Source organism: Cyanistes caeruleus, chromosome 5 (genome assembly GCF_971803275.1).
Source record: "Cyanistes caeruleus chromosome 5, bCyaCae1.hap1.1, whole genome shotgun sequence".
Taxonomy (NCBI): Eukaryota; Metazoa; Chordata; class Aves; order Passeriformes; family Paridae; genus Cyanistes; species Cyanistes caeruleus.
The window spans coordinates 10,548,748-10,565,121 of NC_141705.1; the positions used below are offsets into that span (position 1 = coordinate 10,548,748).

The 16,374-nt window shown below is 40.4% G+C and overlaps 1 protein-coding gene across 1 annotated transcript in view; it reads right to left on the reverse strand.

The window, feature by feature from the left end:
• Positions 1–437: 437 nt before the first annotated feature.
• CPZ (carboxypeptidase Z) overlaps positions 438–16,374 on the reverse strand; it is a 34,207-nt gene continuing 18,270 nt past the window's right edge. Inside the window, exons 7-11 of the mRNA XM_023925571.2 lie at positions 10,878–11,036; positions 6,596–6,731; positions 5,376–5,515; positions 2,666–2,765; positions 438–1,003 (exon numbers count right to left, since the gene is read on the reverse strand). Coding sequence (XP_023781339.2) covers positions 648–1,003; positions 2,666–2,765; positions 5,376–5,515; positions 6,596–6,731; positions 10,878–11,036 — 891 coding nt within the window. The 3' untranslated portion in view covers positions 438–647. The remainder of the gene's footprint in view (positions 1,004–2,665; positions 2,766–5,375; positions 5,516–6,595; positions 6,732–10,877; positions 11,037–16,374) is intronic.

Below are 16,374 nucleotides of genomic sequence, written 5' to 3' on the forward strand. Positions count from 1 at the left end.
TTTAACCTAAATTCCTCATGAGTTATCTCATGTATTTTTCTATGTCTACACACATTTATAAGATGTGTGTATTTCCAGCAGTAAAGGCGTTTTCTGGTATTTTGCTAAATACATTAAGAGCCTATTTTTAAATTTATGAAAACATTTAAAATTTTAAAAAAAACAAAAAAGCCAACATTTTGAGCTGTTATTAGAAGAGCTAATGAACTTAATAAGCTAACGTAAAAGGGGAAAATAAAGGCATTTTCTGAGTGTTTCTGAATGTTGTTTTTAGTATGTTATCATTAATGTATTAAAACATGTACAAAAATGCATTAAAGGATTGGGAATATTTTCCTGCAGGTACTTAGAACCTAATAAATAATGAATGTGATGATTAACTACATGGGCAGAAGTACAGAGCATTACCAAGGAAAAAACCTGCATAAAATCTGGCCTTTGAATGGATGTGCAGCGTCGTTTTTAATACTTAAAAACCCACTTGAATATACTCAGTTGTGTGTGAAGAGAAAACAAAAGAAGCGAGCGTGCTTGAATTAATATCATATTTTCAAATGGAACATTTAAATACTGCCAGGAGCAGTGAGGGTGTCTGGAGAGGAGTGGAAGGGCGCCAGGGTGAGATGAGCAGAGCGCGGCGTTGCCCGTCAGCGCTGCTTGAGCAGCCACAGAGGTTTGTGCAGGTCCAGAGAGCTGAAGTACGACCACCACCAGGGCTTCTCCCTGCCCGCTGAGGACCCTCCTCGAGCCTCTGGCCGCCCGTGCTGGGCGTGAGGGTCAAAAAGTTCCAGTGGGTCGTAAGGGTCGTAGGCGTCCTCCATGGAGCGGCGGAGGAGCTTGCTGGGCCAGGCCTCGGCAGGCCGCAGCACGAAATCCACCCGGCCGGCCTGCTTCATCCTGGCAGGGATGGTGACCCTCTTCATCACCCGGCTGTAGCCCGGCGCCTGGGCGCTGACGATGTACGTCCCCGCGGGCAGGAGCCGCCAGTAGTCGCCGTCGGCAGCTTGGGAAAGGCACAGGCACAAGAAAAGCGAGCTCAGTGTTTAGCCTCACCTCTGTAGCTGCACACACACGCGGTGGCACAAGCGGCTAAGGGGCCGTGGAAGCAGCACAGATTTGGAAAAAATGTTTGAAGGCAAACTCAAACTGACAAAAAGAAACTTTGCCTGTGAAAACCTGGCCCTTGGGAGCTAGTGGAGTAAAATTCACGTACAAAATGTCAGTAACTGCTGTTCCTGTATCACGGGGAAGAGATGCTTTCCTTCACGCTGCTTTTCCCAAGGGTATAACGAATAACTCCCAAAGAAATTAATTTTAAACTATGTGAAACTTAAGAAAGTGAAATCAGAATCCAGACTGCTATATATATACATATATATATTTAAAATGTCTAAGGAGCTAAGAAATCCCTCTTTTTTATTAAATTACATTCAATTACTTTGCAGACATTCTCGGATGTAAGACTATGGAGCTGGAGCTGCAGCTGGTATAAATTGCCATTAGTGTAAAATGGGTGTAAATTTCCTCCAGCTGAAGGTTAGACCCTGCAGGAAAAAGCAGGGAGCTTTAAAACTGAAAAATTTATTCCTCATTTTATATTTCCTTTATTTTGAATGGCAAGTTTCTTAGTTCAGTTAGTGTCACATTGATACTATTTTCTTGTGGAATTTCTTAGTTCTTTTTAACCATATGACATTTCAACCCTACCTAACTCAGAAAAAATACTTTCTTTCCTACAGTGTAAACATATTTTTATTTAATTCTTAATCCTTTAAAAGTCCACTGCCAATGGGAAGCCATTGTCTGGGAAGAAGTTTGGAAAAAGACCCTAATTCATGCCAGAGTCTCCCACCAGCCTCAAGAATCTGCATTATCTCCACTATTGTATCCCCTCTAATGCTAGTTTTTTTGAAAGCTGGAAAACATCCAGTACATTATAAGCCATTCTGGCTTTCCAAATTGATTCAACAACTATCATTAGAGCAAAATGTAACCATTCATATCTACTGTTTTGCACTTCTATGGCCTACCCTGTTCTCACTGAAATCAATAATAAAAAGAAAACATTGATTTCAGTGACAGCCTAAGAGCTCAGAACTTTATGACTGTGAAAAGTAACAGTTGTATATGCCCCAATATGTGTTTATCAGTTGATGACAGGTATAAAGCAGACATAATTCAATGTTCTAATAATAATTATCCAAAAATTGCACATATTTATGTGTTTCCACATGAACAGAAAGGCTGTGGACGCTTCAATTTCTGCAATTATTCTAGTTGTGAAAATCAGAGAGGATCCTGCTGCACTACCTACAACATACTCACAATATCTCAACTAACTTATTCCATCAAGGCTTCACATCTCCACATGCTGAGTTACAGCCTCTGAGCAGAGCTTTTGCCATATTCCTCTAAATACTGGCTTTGGTGGACAGCAGACTGTTCCAGGTGAAATTTTTCACATCAAGAACTCCATCATCCCAGAGACAAGACAGACTTAGCAGGCAACCTGACATGTCTTCTCTTATTCCAGAAGGGAATCCCCACCTGAGCCTTCAGTTTTCCATTAAGGTGCCATTTCTACCAAACATGACAATACTTTCACAGGTTAAGATCTCAGTACTTTCACTCTACCCCATGAAAAATCTTGAACTCAAAATATTACCTGTGGTGACATCATGCTGAATGCCCCTGACTGAAATACGAGCATTTTTTATCGGGTTGCCAAACTTATCGGACACAATTCCTTTTATTCCCCGATGAACCTGGCAAAACAAAGCAAAATCAGATGGGAGTCACTTACTACAATACCACCTCCTCATCAAAGCCTTGTAGAGAGGAAACAATTGTCAAAGAGTTCAACCCATTTAGAGGCTCTTAGAAGATAATGCCCCTTCAGATCACATTCCCTATTTAGGGAGGTCCAAGGAGACTGAGGGAAAGGGACAATGGGACCAGAGCTTTTTTTGGGATAGGTATGTGGCTCTGCATTGAGAGACCCTTCTGTGCACAAATCACTGGCACCTCATGGTCTGACCACAGTATTTAAGTACTGTTTCTGAAAGTCTGCCCTAGACACAGGACCACAAAGAAATTAAAAGTTAAGGCTTTCAAAACCAATCTGGTGCTCTGAACACAATGAGAAAGCATCACTTCAGGTACTTGTGACTCATCATCACTCTGCTGCCTACACTTCACTGCCTGTCAGAATGTCATGACAGCAGAGTGTATGACAGCCATTTCCCCTTCTCTACAAGCACAGAACTGAGCTGCTTGAGCTGCTGAGAAATGTGCTTGGTGACAAACTAAAGAGCAATGTGAATTCTGTCATGCAAGGAGGTACACAAACACCTATATTGTGAGTTCAATAAAATAAAACTAAACAGAAAAAAAGTTCCCAGTATCTAAACATTAAGCCTCTTTTTGCAGTCATCCAAATTTAAAATACTTTATATTGGGAAATCTATATGACCTTTTTAAGTGAAAAATAATTCCACTTTGACTTTTTCTCTGAGGAGCTCTGACCAACTTGAGCTGTTCTTCACTTCCCCAACTCCTCTTTTCCTTTCATTTTCCCTTCCCCAGTACCCTTGTCACAAAAGAATAGAAAAAAAACACAAAACATCAAAACAATGGGAAACATATATTTGCTTTTCTGTTGGAATATAAAAATGTTTAAAAATAACCATTAAAGTATCCAAATTTACACCAATTCATAATAAAAAACTTTGAAAAAAAAGTCTTGTCTAGTGAGAGCAGTTTTAAATGTGAGGTGAGACTCTGTTGTCACTGCTCTTGTTAAGCAGCTTTTCCATACTATGTGAAGCTCTTCCCTGGAAGGTTTAGGAGCAACTCAATATAAGAATTTGAAAACTGTCCTTTATAATAATGCACTGCAATTTTCTTGCAGCATGAACTTGGGGATTTATCATATGGATAGAGAGTAAATATGGTCAGAGTCATCTCAGACTTAAATTTAATTTACATTGTAGACATACTCAAAGTAGTATGACCTCATCCAGCTTCAATAAAAATTTTGCAATTATTACATGACAGGATAAAAATTTAAAAAAAATGAAATTTCTTTAACAATCTTGCTTTGGCTTGCTTTAGTAAATGTACTATTTTTCATTTTTCCTCAAATTGGTGTCACATGAGTTTGGTAGGGTGTTTTGTTATTGCTTCTGATGGGTAGAAGAGATCAGCATTTAGGACAATGAATTCTACTTCTGTGTGTTAAGCCAAGTAGATTTGTACACACACCAAACAGCCTGGTATATGTCAGAATAAGAAAAGTTTGAATTGGTTATGGCAGACTTAATCCTTATCAGGGGTAATTCAGTCATCCTTATCTGCAAAGTTGTTTGCTTACTGTCCTGCATTTACTCAGAAAGCTTTTCCAGCACAGACTTCTACAGTATCTCACACTATAAAATCTTTACATCTTGAAGACTTCAATTGTAATATATATGGATTTAACCCAGCTCCATTTGGATTCACTAAAACTCATTTTCATCAGACAGCTGTAAAACGAAATGAGTTTGGTGGTCTGTACTGTAGACTTTATTGAATGATAATACTTACCACAAGTAGCAAGGGGTTGCTTAGAAAGGCCATAAAAACACTCCTAACAATTTTAAATTACTGCATACTCTATCAAAATAAGGCATGACAGAAAGCTAATCTACTAATGGCTGAGAGAAAGATGAGCAACTTCTGTTTCTGTGCTCACTTACTTATTGTCAGTGAGGTATTTGTTTTTGCAGAGCTTAAACTCATTATTGAAAATGACATTTAAGTGGCATGTTTTAATGCTCAGGGACACACAGTCTTTTCTTTAGAAGATTTAGCTTTGGATATTTAGTAACTACTTTCATAAAGAAATCAAGATGGAAAGTGTTTAATAGCATTTCTAGCAAGATTTTAGCTGAATCTAACTTTCTTGCTGTGGGACAGTAGGGTTTGGGACACAAACATGGAATATGAAAAGGAAAATTTCAGGAAGTTCTCTGGAGAGAAGATCTTGATGCTTTAGTCCTCGAGAGGAAGGTTGATTCATACTTTTCTGAATATTAAGGTTTTCTCTTTTCTCTAGTGTTAAATTTTGGACAGCTGATGAACAATGCTGCCCAAAGTATTCACAGATAATTTCCTTTCTCACTATTTTCAAGGCCTTTGCAGTCCTCAATCTCAATCCCTTCTGCAGCATAGACAAAATACCACCTGTGTGTCCTTCTAGACAAACTGAGGCACTGGGGCCCCTGGAGGAGTCATCATCTCGAGAGCCAACCAAGAAAAAAAGCAAAGAAATTAATTTTGACAAAGACTGAGAAAGAAAAACAAAAGCAAAAAGGTCTGTAAAAGCAGAGCAGTACCATTTCCATGTAATTCAGAAGGGCACCTTTGTTTTCATGCCAGATTGTAAACAGTTCTTCCTCCAAAGGAAACTTTTCACATCCTACCTCCACGGTAACTTCAAAGCAATTTGTGTGAAGGTAATTAAAGTCTGCCATACCTACAGGTTTAAAAAGAAAGAGGAGAGCTCATGAACAGCCATGTAGCTTTTAACTGGAGCTTTGCTGCTCAGTCAGCTGAATGCCATCCCTGTGGGTGTGGGTTATTATCCTGAAAAAAGTGCTTGCTTATATATAAAAAGTGTTCAACAAATTCAGAATTCTACAACTTGTTTCAACTGCAAATTAACTAATGACAATGACATTTCTTTCAGGCAAAAACCCCATAATTTTACATTATTATTCACCTGGCCAAGAAGTAGCAATAGAGCAATAAAGATTGATTAATCACAGTAATTGTATAATCGGCTGTATCAGAGGTGATTGCCAAGGGTCAGCAGAACAGAAATGACCTTTTGCAATTATTATGTTCAAAACCGTTTCTGTACAAAAGACATTGAATATAATTTTGGGAAGAAAGTAAGCCAAAGAGAACTTAACCTAATTCTCACGCATGCCCCAAAGCATTCCAAATGTCTAGTTTCAACATAATTATTTGGGGATCCAGCTGAGTCCTATTGGAAAACACAACTGAAGCACTGCTGAAAATTTATGAACACTGATATTTTATCCATGCCAGTATTGAAGGAATTCTAAAGAAAACAAAATACTATTATTGGAGAAATCAAATTAATAACGGAAGCACAAGTTAATTGGATGTTTGTCTCTGTTGTAGTTTTCCTCAAAAAAAGAATTTATTTGAAGAGATGAGAAAGCAGCACATGCATAGTCTACAAGATGGATTCAGACTCATGCTGCTAAGGATTGAGAGCATAGCATTAAGCATTTATTTCTATATATCAGATTTAAAAAAAAAAAATTATCTGATATAACAAATTTGGCCCTCGCATAACTTGTTAATTTTCCTCAAGTCCCACTGGGGTTGAGTGCATCCCATGTTATCTGAATAAAAGCATTATCAACATAGATTCTACTACTTAAATCCCCTAAAAATTATGTTTCACATGGGTAGGGCCTAAACCAAACTGAAATGAATAAAATCATTTTGTTCAAACCCTGGTGTCTTATAAAGGTCACATAGAGGTTTTACCTCACTTGATATGATGGTAAAGTGGTTTTACCTCCAGTGAAGCTGTACCACTCAGCACCATTTATAATACCTCCACGATTTACAAAATTCCCACCACAGCGAAGTTCTGACCGGTCTGAGATGACGGGGTGTGCATCTGCATAGGCTTTAGCCAGCATTTTGAACACCTGTAACAGACAGGATTGCAATGTGTTTGCTTTTACAAACTGGAAACTTTTACTTTTCAGTTATTAATAATTATTAAAAATTGCTGTTGTGAGTCCAGACAACAAGCCACCCTGTGTCCTGGAGAGTGATTGAGGTGATGAACTGCTCTGCAAGGAAGTTTTGTTTGTTGCTAAGAAATTTTGATTTGTCTTCTTCTCTAGGGTTCTTCTCTGCAATGCAATAGATTTATCCAGGGACAAAATATTAAATACCAGTGGATTTTTTGGTACTTGACTTCAATCTACCACCTGGGGCAGAAGCAGAGAACATTTTTGCTTGTGCTTCAAGTACTAGGTTTTAAAATTGAAATTTAGTCCTCCTTTAGGTTTTGTCTTAGCTTTTGATATTTTTACCCCTTAAAAATACTTATAGTACTTTCAGCCCAAATAAGCCTTTACACTGAGTGCTGCTGTTTAAGATAGTCAGTGTCAATTTGCTTTGCACTTATCACTCACACAGGAAAACCTGCCAGATCAATCTCAGAGACAGTTGGTTCTCTGTGGGGCAGAAATCATTCCTAAAAAGTGAAGGATAGGACGTGGTGATGTAGGATGTCACCACTGATTTCCAAAGAGTGTTGACACTGATGAAGAGCAGAGCAGTCACCATGCAGAAAGGAGCAGTGGCAGAACATGTAGTGAAGACAGAAGAAAGAGCAGTTATCTGAAGAAACCATTTATTTGAATCATGTTCCTGCCCTTCTTCTCCCGTGGTTATTCCAACTTTGCACAAAAATCCTGCCTCTCCTTTTTGTTTATTGGAAGCTCATCTGCTAAGATTAGTCTTTCAGATTTTGACATTGAAATTGCTGCAGTTATCAGATGATGTTTGATCCCACTATTCATCATCATGAGTTTCTTTCCATATTGCTTAAGACAACATGTGCAAGAAGTTTGGTGGCTAAAATCCCAGTTTTAGAAATGATCCCAAAACTTTATCCTAGTGTTGTCATCAAGGATAAAGACCAAAATGACCAAAAACACTACATTCATTGATATTTGTGATTGCTTGATATTTTGTAATTGTTTCTAATAATCACATGGCTGAGCCAATTATGTAATCAGGTAGGTGACCAAGGAAAGGTGGAAAGAGAATTTAATGTAAAGACACTTTACTGAAATGCTTCTGATGACCAGAAACTAAAAATACAGGTTTAATAGAAAATGTTTTTGCAACTCCCTTAACTTTCTGTGTTTAAATATTGCTCAGACCATAAAATTAAGTGTTCTTCAACGTTTTGCTGAAAAAAAATAGATGTTAATTAAATATGTTAAGAAGAACTTTCACTGCAAATAGTTCAGTGCCAGGTTCAATATCTTTAATTTCTACTGGAATTTGGGTCCCAGTTCTGAACTGTCCATGAAAAGTATTTGATATAAAGTTTAGAAGGTGCCTATCTGAGTAAGGAGTATGATCCTCACCTTTTACAAGGATATCTGCAGATGTCCTATTTCCAGTGACCAAGCCTCCTCTTGCTTCACACCAAGAGGCATAAGGTTTTTGCCTGGCCACTGGTTGAAGTGAAAGTGATAGAGGTAGTGAGAAGAGAAAGTGAGAATTCCAAAAGCAAACAAGATCAATGAAAAAAAAGAAAAGAAAATAAAAAAAAGTTATGCTTAAAAAAAAGAAGTTGCTTTTGTTCCTATTTTTACAAATGTAACAATACATTTGTTATCACTTAGAAGCTAACATATGAGCAGTCATGGAGCTCAAGGAAACTTGTATTTTTAGGTATAATATAGTGGAACAAAAAAGGAAGAAAGAGAGGAATCCTTGTGACTTTGGTAGTGTGAGGTTCCACTCAGTAAAGCAAGGTCAATGCTGTTACTTCAGCCAGAATTTTACCCCACTGACCATTACAGGTTGGGTTTTTCAGGGGGAGGGAAGGGAGTGAACTTGACTTGGTGTGGATATTTCTGCTCTGGTGAGCAGAGGCATCAATTCAGTTTCTTGTGTAACACAGAGAATTAAAACATCCACTTCCACAAACCTCAAAATATGGGAAAGTTTTTAATTAGGTGGGCTGAACCAGATATAAGAATGTGAGTGTAAGGACATGGTCCAGCTTTGAGACTCCTTGCTCTCAGCCATTACTGGCTCAGGTTGTGGTGCAGGCCAAAAAGAGACTTGAAATCTGCAGTGTCTTGGAGCAGAGGAAAGAGAGGATCCTTGTGCTTCCATGAATTCACCATGACAGGCACAGGGAGGTGGAAGTACAGATGGATTTTCAAATGGGTAAACATGGTTTGAATGGATTTCTCAAAATTAGATTTTTTAATATCTGGCTATCATCTGCTCTGCAGCACTTCACCCTGCTCTGCAAGTTTCCCCTGGCACAGCCAATGTAGCAGGTCAGCACTCAGGACAATGGTTATGGCCAAAGCATGGCAGATAACCAAACTGTTGTATTTTGGGATGCAGGTTCCCCGACAGCAGCAGCTGTAGATCACATTACTTAAATGCAGGTCACTTCATAGGTGCAGGTTTTATATCTTTCTGTGTAAAATTTAAAGTGATACTGACAGTGCTGTTAAGGTTCCTGTGCTGTCATTTGAAAAATCTGTTTTTCATTGAGGACAACCCCAGACCTCTCTTGTATGCTCTAAATTTCCAGATTGTAGCCAAATTCCCAGACTTTGCAGTCACTGACTATGCAGCAGTCACCTGTATAGAGTTCCCTTCTTACTGTGCTGCAAGCCAGGAGTGCCACTGGGGTTTGTCCAGCTGTGCACTACACTGGGATGGAGCCCTCTGTCCATGTGGCTGCGTCCTTTCACTCAAAATACACCCACTGTCCCAGGGTGGAAATGATGGAAGCACTGCTGTACTTCCATTCCAGGGGTGACCTGCTTGATAAAGCACACATGGCAATATTCCTTCACCACCTATGCACAGGATAGCCCTTGCCCAGGCAGTGGGATGTAAAAGCACAATTTTATGATTTCCCCCAGTCCTCAGCGAGAGGTTCTGCAGCTCACATTAGCACTCACCAGATATTTCTTACACAGGCTTTTTACTGTGCAGTGCCTGGTTAATTTTACTGCTGATCATTTTCATACACACATACAGCAGGCATTGTACAGCTCAGAAAAAAAATGGATTGATACAGAAAATGCTTAGCAGTCATACATCTTTAAATATTTAATATGTGTTAGTGAGATCTGTAATTTCAGAAAAAGTCAGCCTAGAGATATGCTCGAAGATAAAGGATGCTTCAAGTCAAAGATCAACTTCTGACTATTTTCAACTGCTCTTTGTTTATATAAAGAATCACTTTTCTTAAGAGGCCACAGACATTTTTAGCACACGCTAGAAGCTAGCTGTTCTCCTGGTGGGCATGTCAGCAATGAATACTAGATTGAGGAAACCAAAGGGAAATAGGAAAGATGGCAAAAAATTTCACAGAAGATTTACAGTGAGTCCCAAATGAGGAACTTTCCAGGGACAAGAGGGTGAAACCAATCCCATGCATCTGACCTGGAATAAATGTTACAAGGCTGCCACCATATGGCAATGAGTCTTTTTTCCCCACACTCCTTATGGATTCAAGTGAAAATAGCACTGCTGGTCAGGCTTGCTCCTTTTCTTCTGGAAAACACTGGTAAAAATATCGCAGCCTACTCCCTTTAAAAATTAAAAATTAATAGATTTTCCTAATCTATGCTTTTTGAAACAATATTTAGCCTCAAAAAAGATGGGTAAATCTTCCCAGACCAAGATGATAAGTGTGCAAATGAGCCTATATTTTAAAGTACATTAAGTAATTGTATAAATCAGAGTCACATAATATTCTGAGTTGGAAGGAATCCACAAGGATCATCAAGTCCAGCTCTTGAGTTAAAGGCCTCTGTGGGGATTGAACACTTGACCTTGGCATTATTAGTATCATCTCCATGCAAATGAGCTGGTATCATGTTATATATATGTATATAGACTTGCATTATGTGTATAAATATGCTATTAATTACATATTTAATACATACATGCATACATATACTCACATGTACCTGATCTAAATTAAGCAAAGTTTATTACTTATTAAAAGTAAATAGTTCCATAGTTCCAGAAATGGACCCAACATCCCAATCCAGAAAAAACAATATTACCTTCTCATCAGGTGTGGGGGAGAACATTTTTTCTTCCATAGGATGCCTTGAATAGTCATAAGGATAGGTCACAACCAGCTCTCCCCCGTGGAGGCTGGCAGAGAGCACAAATGGGATAGACCTCAACCACTTCATGACTGCTTTTGTCTCAGGGGCCACCTGAAATCCAGGAGAAAAAAAAATAAAAGCTGTGACTAGCCATGCAGCTCCACAAGGATTTGATCCTGGGCAGGATGAAGCCCACTGGAGAAGAGACTATGTCAAAAGGAGAATGTTGAAGCTCTTTCGTTCTTCCAGACCAAAAGTTACTGGGAGCAAAAAATAATTTTTCTCCAGGGAATGGATAATACACATTGTTCACTGTGGAAAAACTGGAACAAAAAAAAAGAAAGAGAAAATTTGACAGAAGAAACTTTTCACTGAAGGGATATTTTCAGATCACAATGGCAGTACTTTAGGCTGGAAAACTTGTGGCATCTTATCACTACTTGCCTAACTCCCTATCTAATTTCATTTCTGAATCAGCAGGATTGACTTTGAATGGATAAACTGGAACAGGGGGATAAATTTACAGTTCTCATCGCTTGTTGAAAATGCATTTGTTATCCTTAGGTCCAGGTCAATCTGTAAATAAATGGAAGCTAATATATACAAAGCACAGCAAAACCTGCAGTAAATCTGCAGTGAACTGTGCCAGATAAGTCACCAATTTAGGGCTTTTTGACAGTCCCTCCTCAGTAACAGCACCCAAGGGAGAGGGCAGCAGACTCACAGGGATGCTCAGGCATCCCTGTGACATGAGACGTGCAGGAGGTTCCTTCAGCCCGTTTCTGAGGCGTTATTTCTGGGACGTGCTCGGGGGTGAGCTCATTCTGAGGGGTAACAGTGTCATCTGCTGGCCGGTCCCTGCAAGCCCAGACTCACACCGGTGCCCCTGGAGAGCTGAGGTTCTTTTCCTTGCAGCTGGGGAAAACCTGAGCAGGATGGAGGCTGCTCATCTGGACCCTGCACAACTGCAGATATGCAGGTTTTATAAAAATGAGAAATACATGCTATGATGAACTGAGTCCAGCATATATTTAGGACTGCTTTAGGGATTGCTTATCACCCTTTGCTTTGACTCCATCAGCTGTCAGGAAACCAGGCAGCCAGGGCTCCAGACTAACAGTGACCATCAGTGTGCAGGGAGAAAACATCCTGAACAAACAAGAAAAAAACTACCAAGCCAACCAAATAAAGCCCCTAAAGACCTATGTATTTGTGTTTCAACGATATAATTCCTGTTTTCTTTGGATCAGTCCCTAATCTGCTATTGTTAAAAAAACCTTTGGGGATCCACAAACCCAGGTGTGGAGCAGAGAAAAGCACTGTGAAGGTGCACCATGGATATATTATAGCTCCATCAATGAGGCAGAAAGGCAAGGAAAAAAACATATCTAAACATAGTTTTACCTGAATGATTTAAATAGATGTTGCCCTGTCTACTTCTGACTTAAGGAGGAGACTACATCCTTATAGATGCTGTAGTTTTTAACTGAGTCCTTCTAGATCTTGGATTTCCTTAAAATGCCCTTCTGTAGCTATTGATCTGAGCTGGTGCCTTTAGCCACTGCAAGTGTACCTTGTACTAGGGAAGAAATGAGACCCTGAGTTTCCCACTGCTGCAAGATGTATCATTAAATCAGTGGTTTGTGATAAATATATGAACACAAGCCAGTTTGTGCCACTGATCCCCAGGAGAAATAGGTCAGGTCCGTTTTGTCTATCAACCTAGTGGCAGTCTCTGAATCTCTGTGTCACGACCTTTTCTGCTCTGGCATTTTAAAGAGGCAGCTTAAAAAATGGGATGTAACAAGGAAAGTCTGATCAACTAAGGAACACACAGAATGCACTTTGCACACCAGAAACCTAATCAAAGTATTTTTCACATAATAGCGAAGATTAAACACAGAGTTTCCAGGAAGGGCATGACATGAAAAAAATAAATTAAAGAAGGAAGAGAAAGGGCATTCCAAAAGGAAAGGACTTTTTGCAGTCTCATACACCCATTCACACAATGCAGAAAAGAGAGAAGAAAGCAGCCCCCAGGCTTCCTGACAAGAAACTTGGCAGCATCCAAAGAATGCTATCTGCACCAAAGTAATTGTTTTCCTGGCCTTTGTGCAGTGTCCTGGGATGATCTGATAATTGTCTTTATCCCAGTAGTGCTTGGGACTGAACCAGCCACTTCCACTTGCACCCTGGAAGTTCATCCTTTGATCCCATCTCTTCTGAAGTGAAGAAGACCCTGTAAGGGGCTGTAAGCATCACTGCCTGCCCCATGGATTGGGTAGTTTGGGAGATTCTCAGGGTGTTGAGCACCTGGAACAAACTCACACCTTCCAAGTCCATAGCACCAGCACTTCTGAGGAGGTTGCTGACCCTAAATCCCATCATCTCCCTGCCCTGCTGCAGCTGCCCCTGCTCCTGCTGCCCAGCCAGGACGTACCTGACATCAGCCCTGCTTTCAAACAGCAGCCCGGGGCCTTGATAAGATTTTTAAGTTGCTTCTGCAATTCAGTGGACAAGAGTAAAATGTAGTTTTATTTGAAAGCTCCTGATTTCTGTCTCTCATCCTGATCAGCCAACTGGTTAAGCAGATACTTACATAAGCCCCAAGACAGTGCTGTCTCACAGAGCCAGTGTCTTACTGAAGTGAATGTTGTGAAAAAACAGGAGTTTCAATGTCACTATTTTTATCCTTATAACAATTCAGTGACATGAATGATTAAGGCTTTGAAATGAGCATATTCTGCATCAGCTCCACCAAATGATAGCAGATGTTATCTGTGCCACTCTGGCCTTTGGCTTTTCCTTTAATGTGGGTTTTGTGTAGCTCAATTTTTTTTTCACCAGGGCTTTTGCTTTTAAGTTAGATGAGATCAATTTTAAAGTACCCGTCTCACAAGAACAACTCAGAGCACAATTAGAAAACAGCTAAATTATTTCTGCATCAGTACAGAGAGGGGCCACTACCCATTTTAAACCTGAATCTCATTTCTGTCAATTATACTGAAATTAATCACTGTCTGCATGATTTTCAAAGATTTGTTTTTTTCCCTTTTAAAAGCAGCCAGACTAATTTTCTTAAAGAGTATGCCAGCTTCCAATGGCATAGACTTCCAAATTCTGTTTGAACCAAGACAATTGAACTGACTGTATTTCAGATGAAGCCTGAAGTTGGTCTGCCTGAGCCCTCAGACCACTTATTGCTATAATTCATAAAAGTGGGAACAAAGCATGCTGTGTGAAGGCAGGCTCTCGAGGTTGCTTTCTGCTTCCTGATCTTTATACAGTGCCCTGCAACACTCAGGTAATTACTTTAATAAGGCAGGTAATAAACACTGTTAAGTAAATGAAAGGGGAGAGGCTGGTGTTGAAATATTCAACCTAATGAACCTGCACGCACAAAGCACTGCTGTCAGAGCCATGGGTTCATCTGCCTGACCAAACTGAGGCTCATTTAGGGACAGATGATTTGGCAGTCCTGTGGTACCATCAGCAGAGGAGACACAAGGCTGTGAGAGCACTTACTGCCAGGTCTGTGAACCATAGGAAGCTATAGTCAGCGAGGAGATTTTGAGGTGCCACTGAGGCCACAGGCCCATTGGTTCCCTCATTTGCTCTGGAAACAAACAGATTTGGAGATTTTTTGGAGTTTTGTCTATATGAGGATCAGCTTTGGGGCCAGGAGAGCACATAGAAGTTCCCTAAGCTTTGGTGCTCTGAGGAGTACCTTGGATGGCCACATTGTTTTTTCTTTAAAAACAAGAAAAGATTTGCAGGAGAAGGTTTATTTGTGTCTCCAGGTCTGCACCCACTGAGGCAGAGCCCAGGGGGTGGTGGCTGTGTGCCAAGGTTCCCTGGTCCCTTACCTGTGACAGGTAAGCCAGGGTGATGCTGCAGCTGGGGCAGAGCTGTGGTGGTAGCTGTGGGAGCAATGTTAGGCTGTCTCCACCCCTCCCTCTATAAACTGCTGAGATGTTACAGTGTTTAAGAAAGCTAAATACTTGGTTGTAAAAATGACTTCTGCAAGTGGCTGCCTGCCACTGACCATCTCTCTCCCAGATCAGCAGAACCAGGGCAGAAGCAACACTTGGGGAGGGAGGAGAGTAGAGCCAGGAAATGCAGAGTGACAGGGACTCTGGGCTGCACAGTGTGAGACAAGTCCACAGTTTGCACTGGGCACTGGCAAAAAAATGGGGGTCAAAGACACGTTTGTCCTTCCTCAGTGTTGCCTGAGTCCTCAACCCTGCATCTCTGGACACAGAGAGAGTGAGCACATGGCTGGAGGAGATCTCCATCCTTTCCTTCCCATGTTGGAGCAGGGGAAGGGTCTGAGCAGCCCTCCCCCTCAGATGGAAGGAGCACCATAGATAATGTGTGATGAACTGACCACAGCCCCCATTCCCAGTCCCTCTGCACAACACAGGGGAAGCAGGTATAGAACTCAGGTGCAAAATCAAGCCTGAGAAGAAGGCAGAGGTGGGGGAAAAGTGTTTTTAAGATCTATTATTACGTTACTCTGATTCGATTCATAATAAATAAAATAGATATAAATAATTTTCCTCAAGCTGAGTCTGTTTTACTTCTGATATTAATTAGTGACCAATCTCTCCCTGTCATTTTCTCGACCCATAAACTTTTAGCTATATTTTCTGTCCCCTGTCCAGCTGAGCAGGGGAGTGATAGAGTGATTTGGTGGGTACCTGGCATCCAACTAGGGAAACTCACCATAGGCATGAATCAAAATCTCTCTGACTTTTCTCCTAAAATCCCTTTTTCCTCTCCCATTATTTTCATTTGGCCTCAGGCTCTGCTTCTCAGCTCTCAACCTTTCTTTACCATCTGAAGCTCTGAACTCCACTTGCATTTACCAGCTCGCTGTTATCTGATATTATTCAATCAAAAGTTGAAAACTTCTAAGCTTGTGACCTTATAACCATGCAGAAATTCAGTGCCATGGGATGTGTGATCATATGCAAAAATAGAATAAACTACTTGAGCTGAGTTATGGCAGAAATTAGTGGTCTAATACACTGTGTGTTACTGAGCTTCTTACAGCCTTGAGTCTTCACATTATCCTGAGGAAGTGAGGTGCTTCTATCTAGATTTTACTGCTGTGAAATGGGGTACCAGAACACTGCAGCAGCATTGGGATTTTGATCTGGCTTTACATAAGACCACCTGCAGCAGAGTAGGAACCTGAAGTATGAGCTCTCAAATCTTCTGCTAACAACAGATGCTGAAACAATCCTGGTCCCCACCTGTCTGAGGCTTTGTGCCAAAATAAATATTGAATCATAATATAATAGTTTAAAAGTAGAAGAAGAACAGAGCTCCCAATATCTGAACTGCTGATTTAGCTTGCTGTGATTCTTTTTTCAGGGGTAGCAAAGACCACTTAGACCTGTGCTGGGGGCTGCTGGGCTGCCAGCAACCCAGGTAGGGCTGAGCT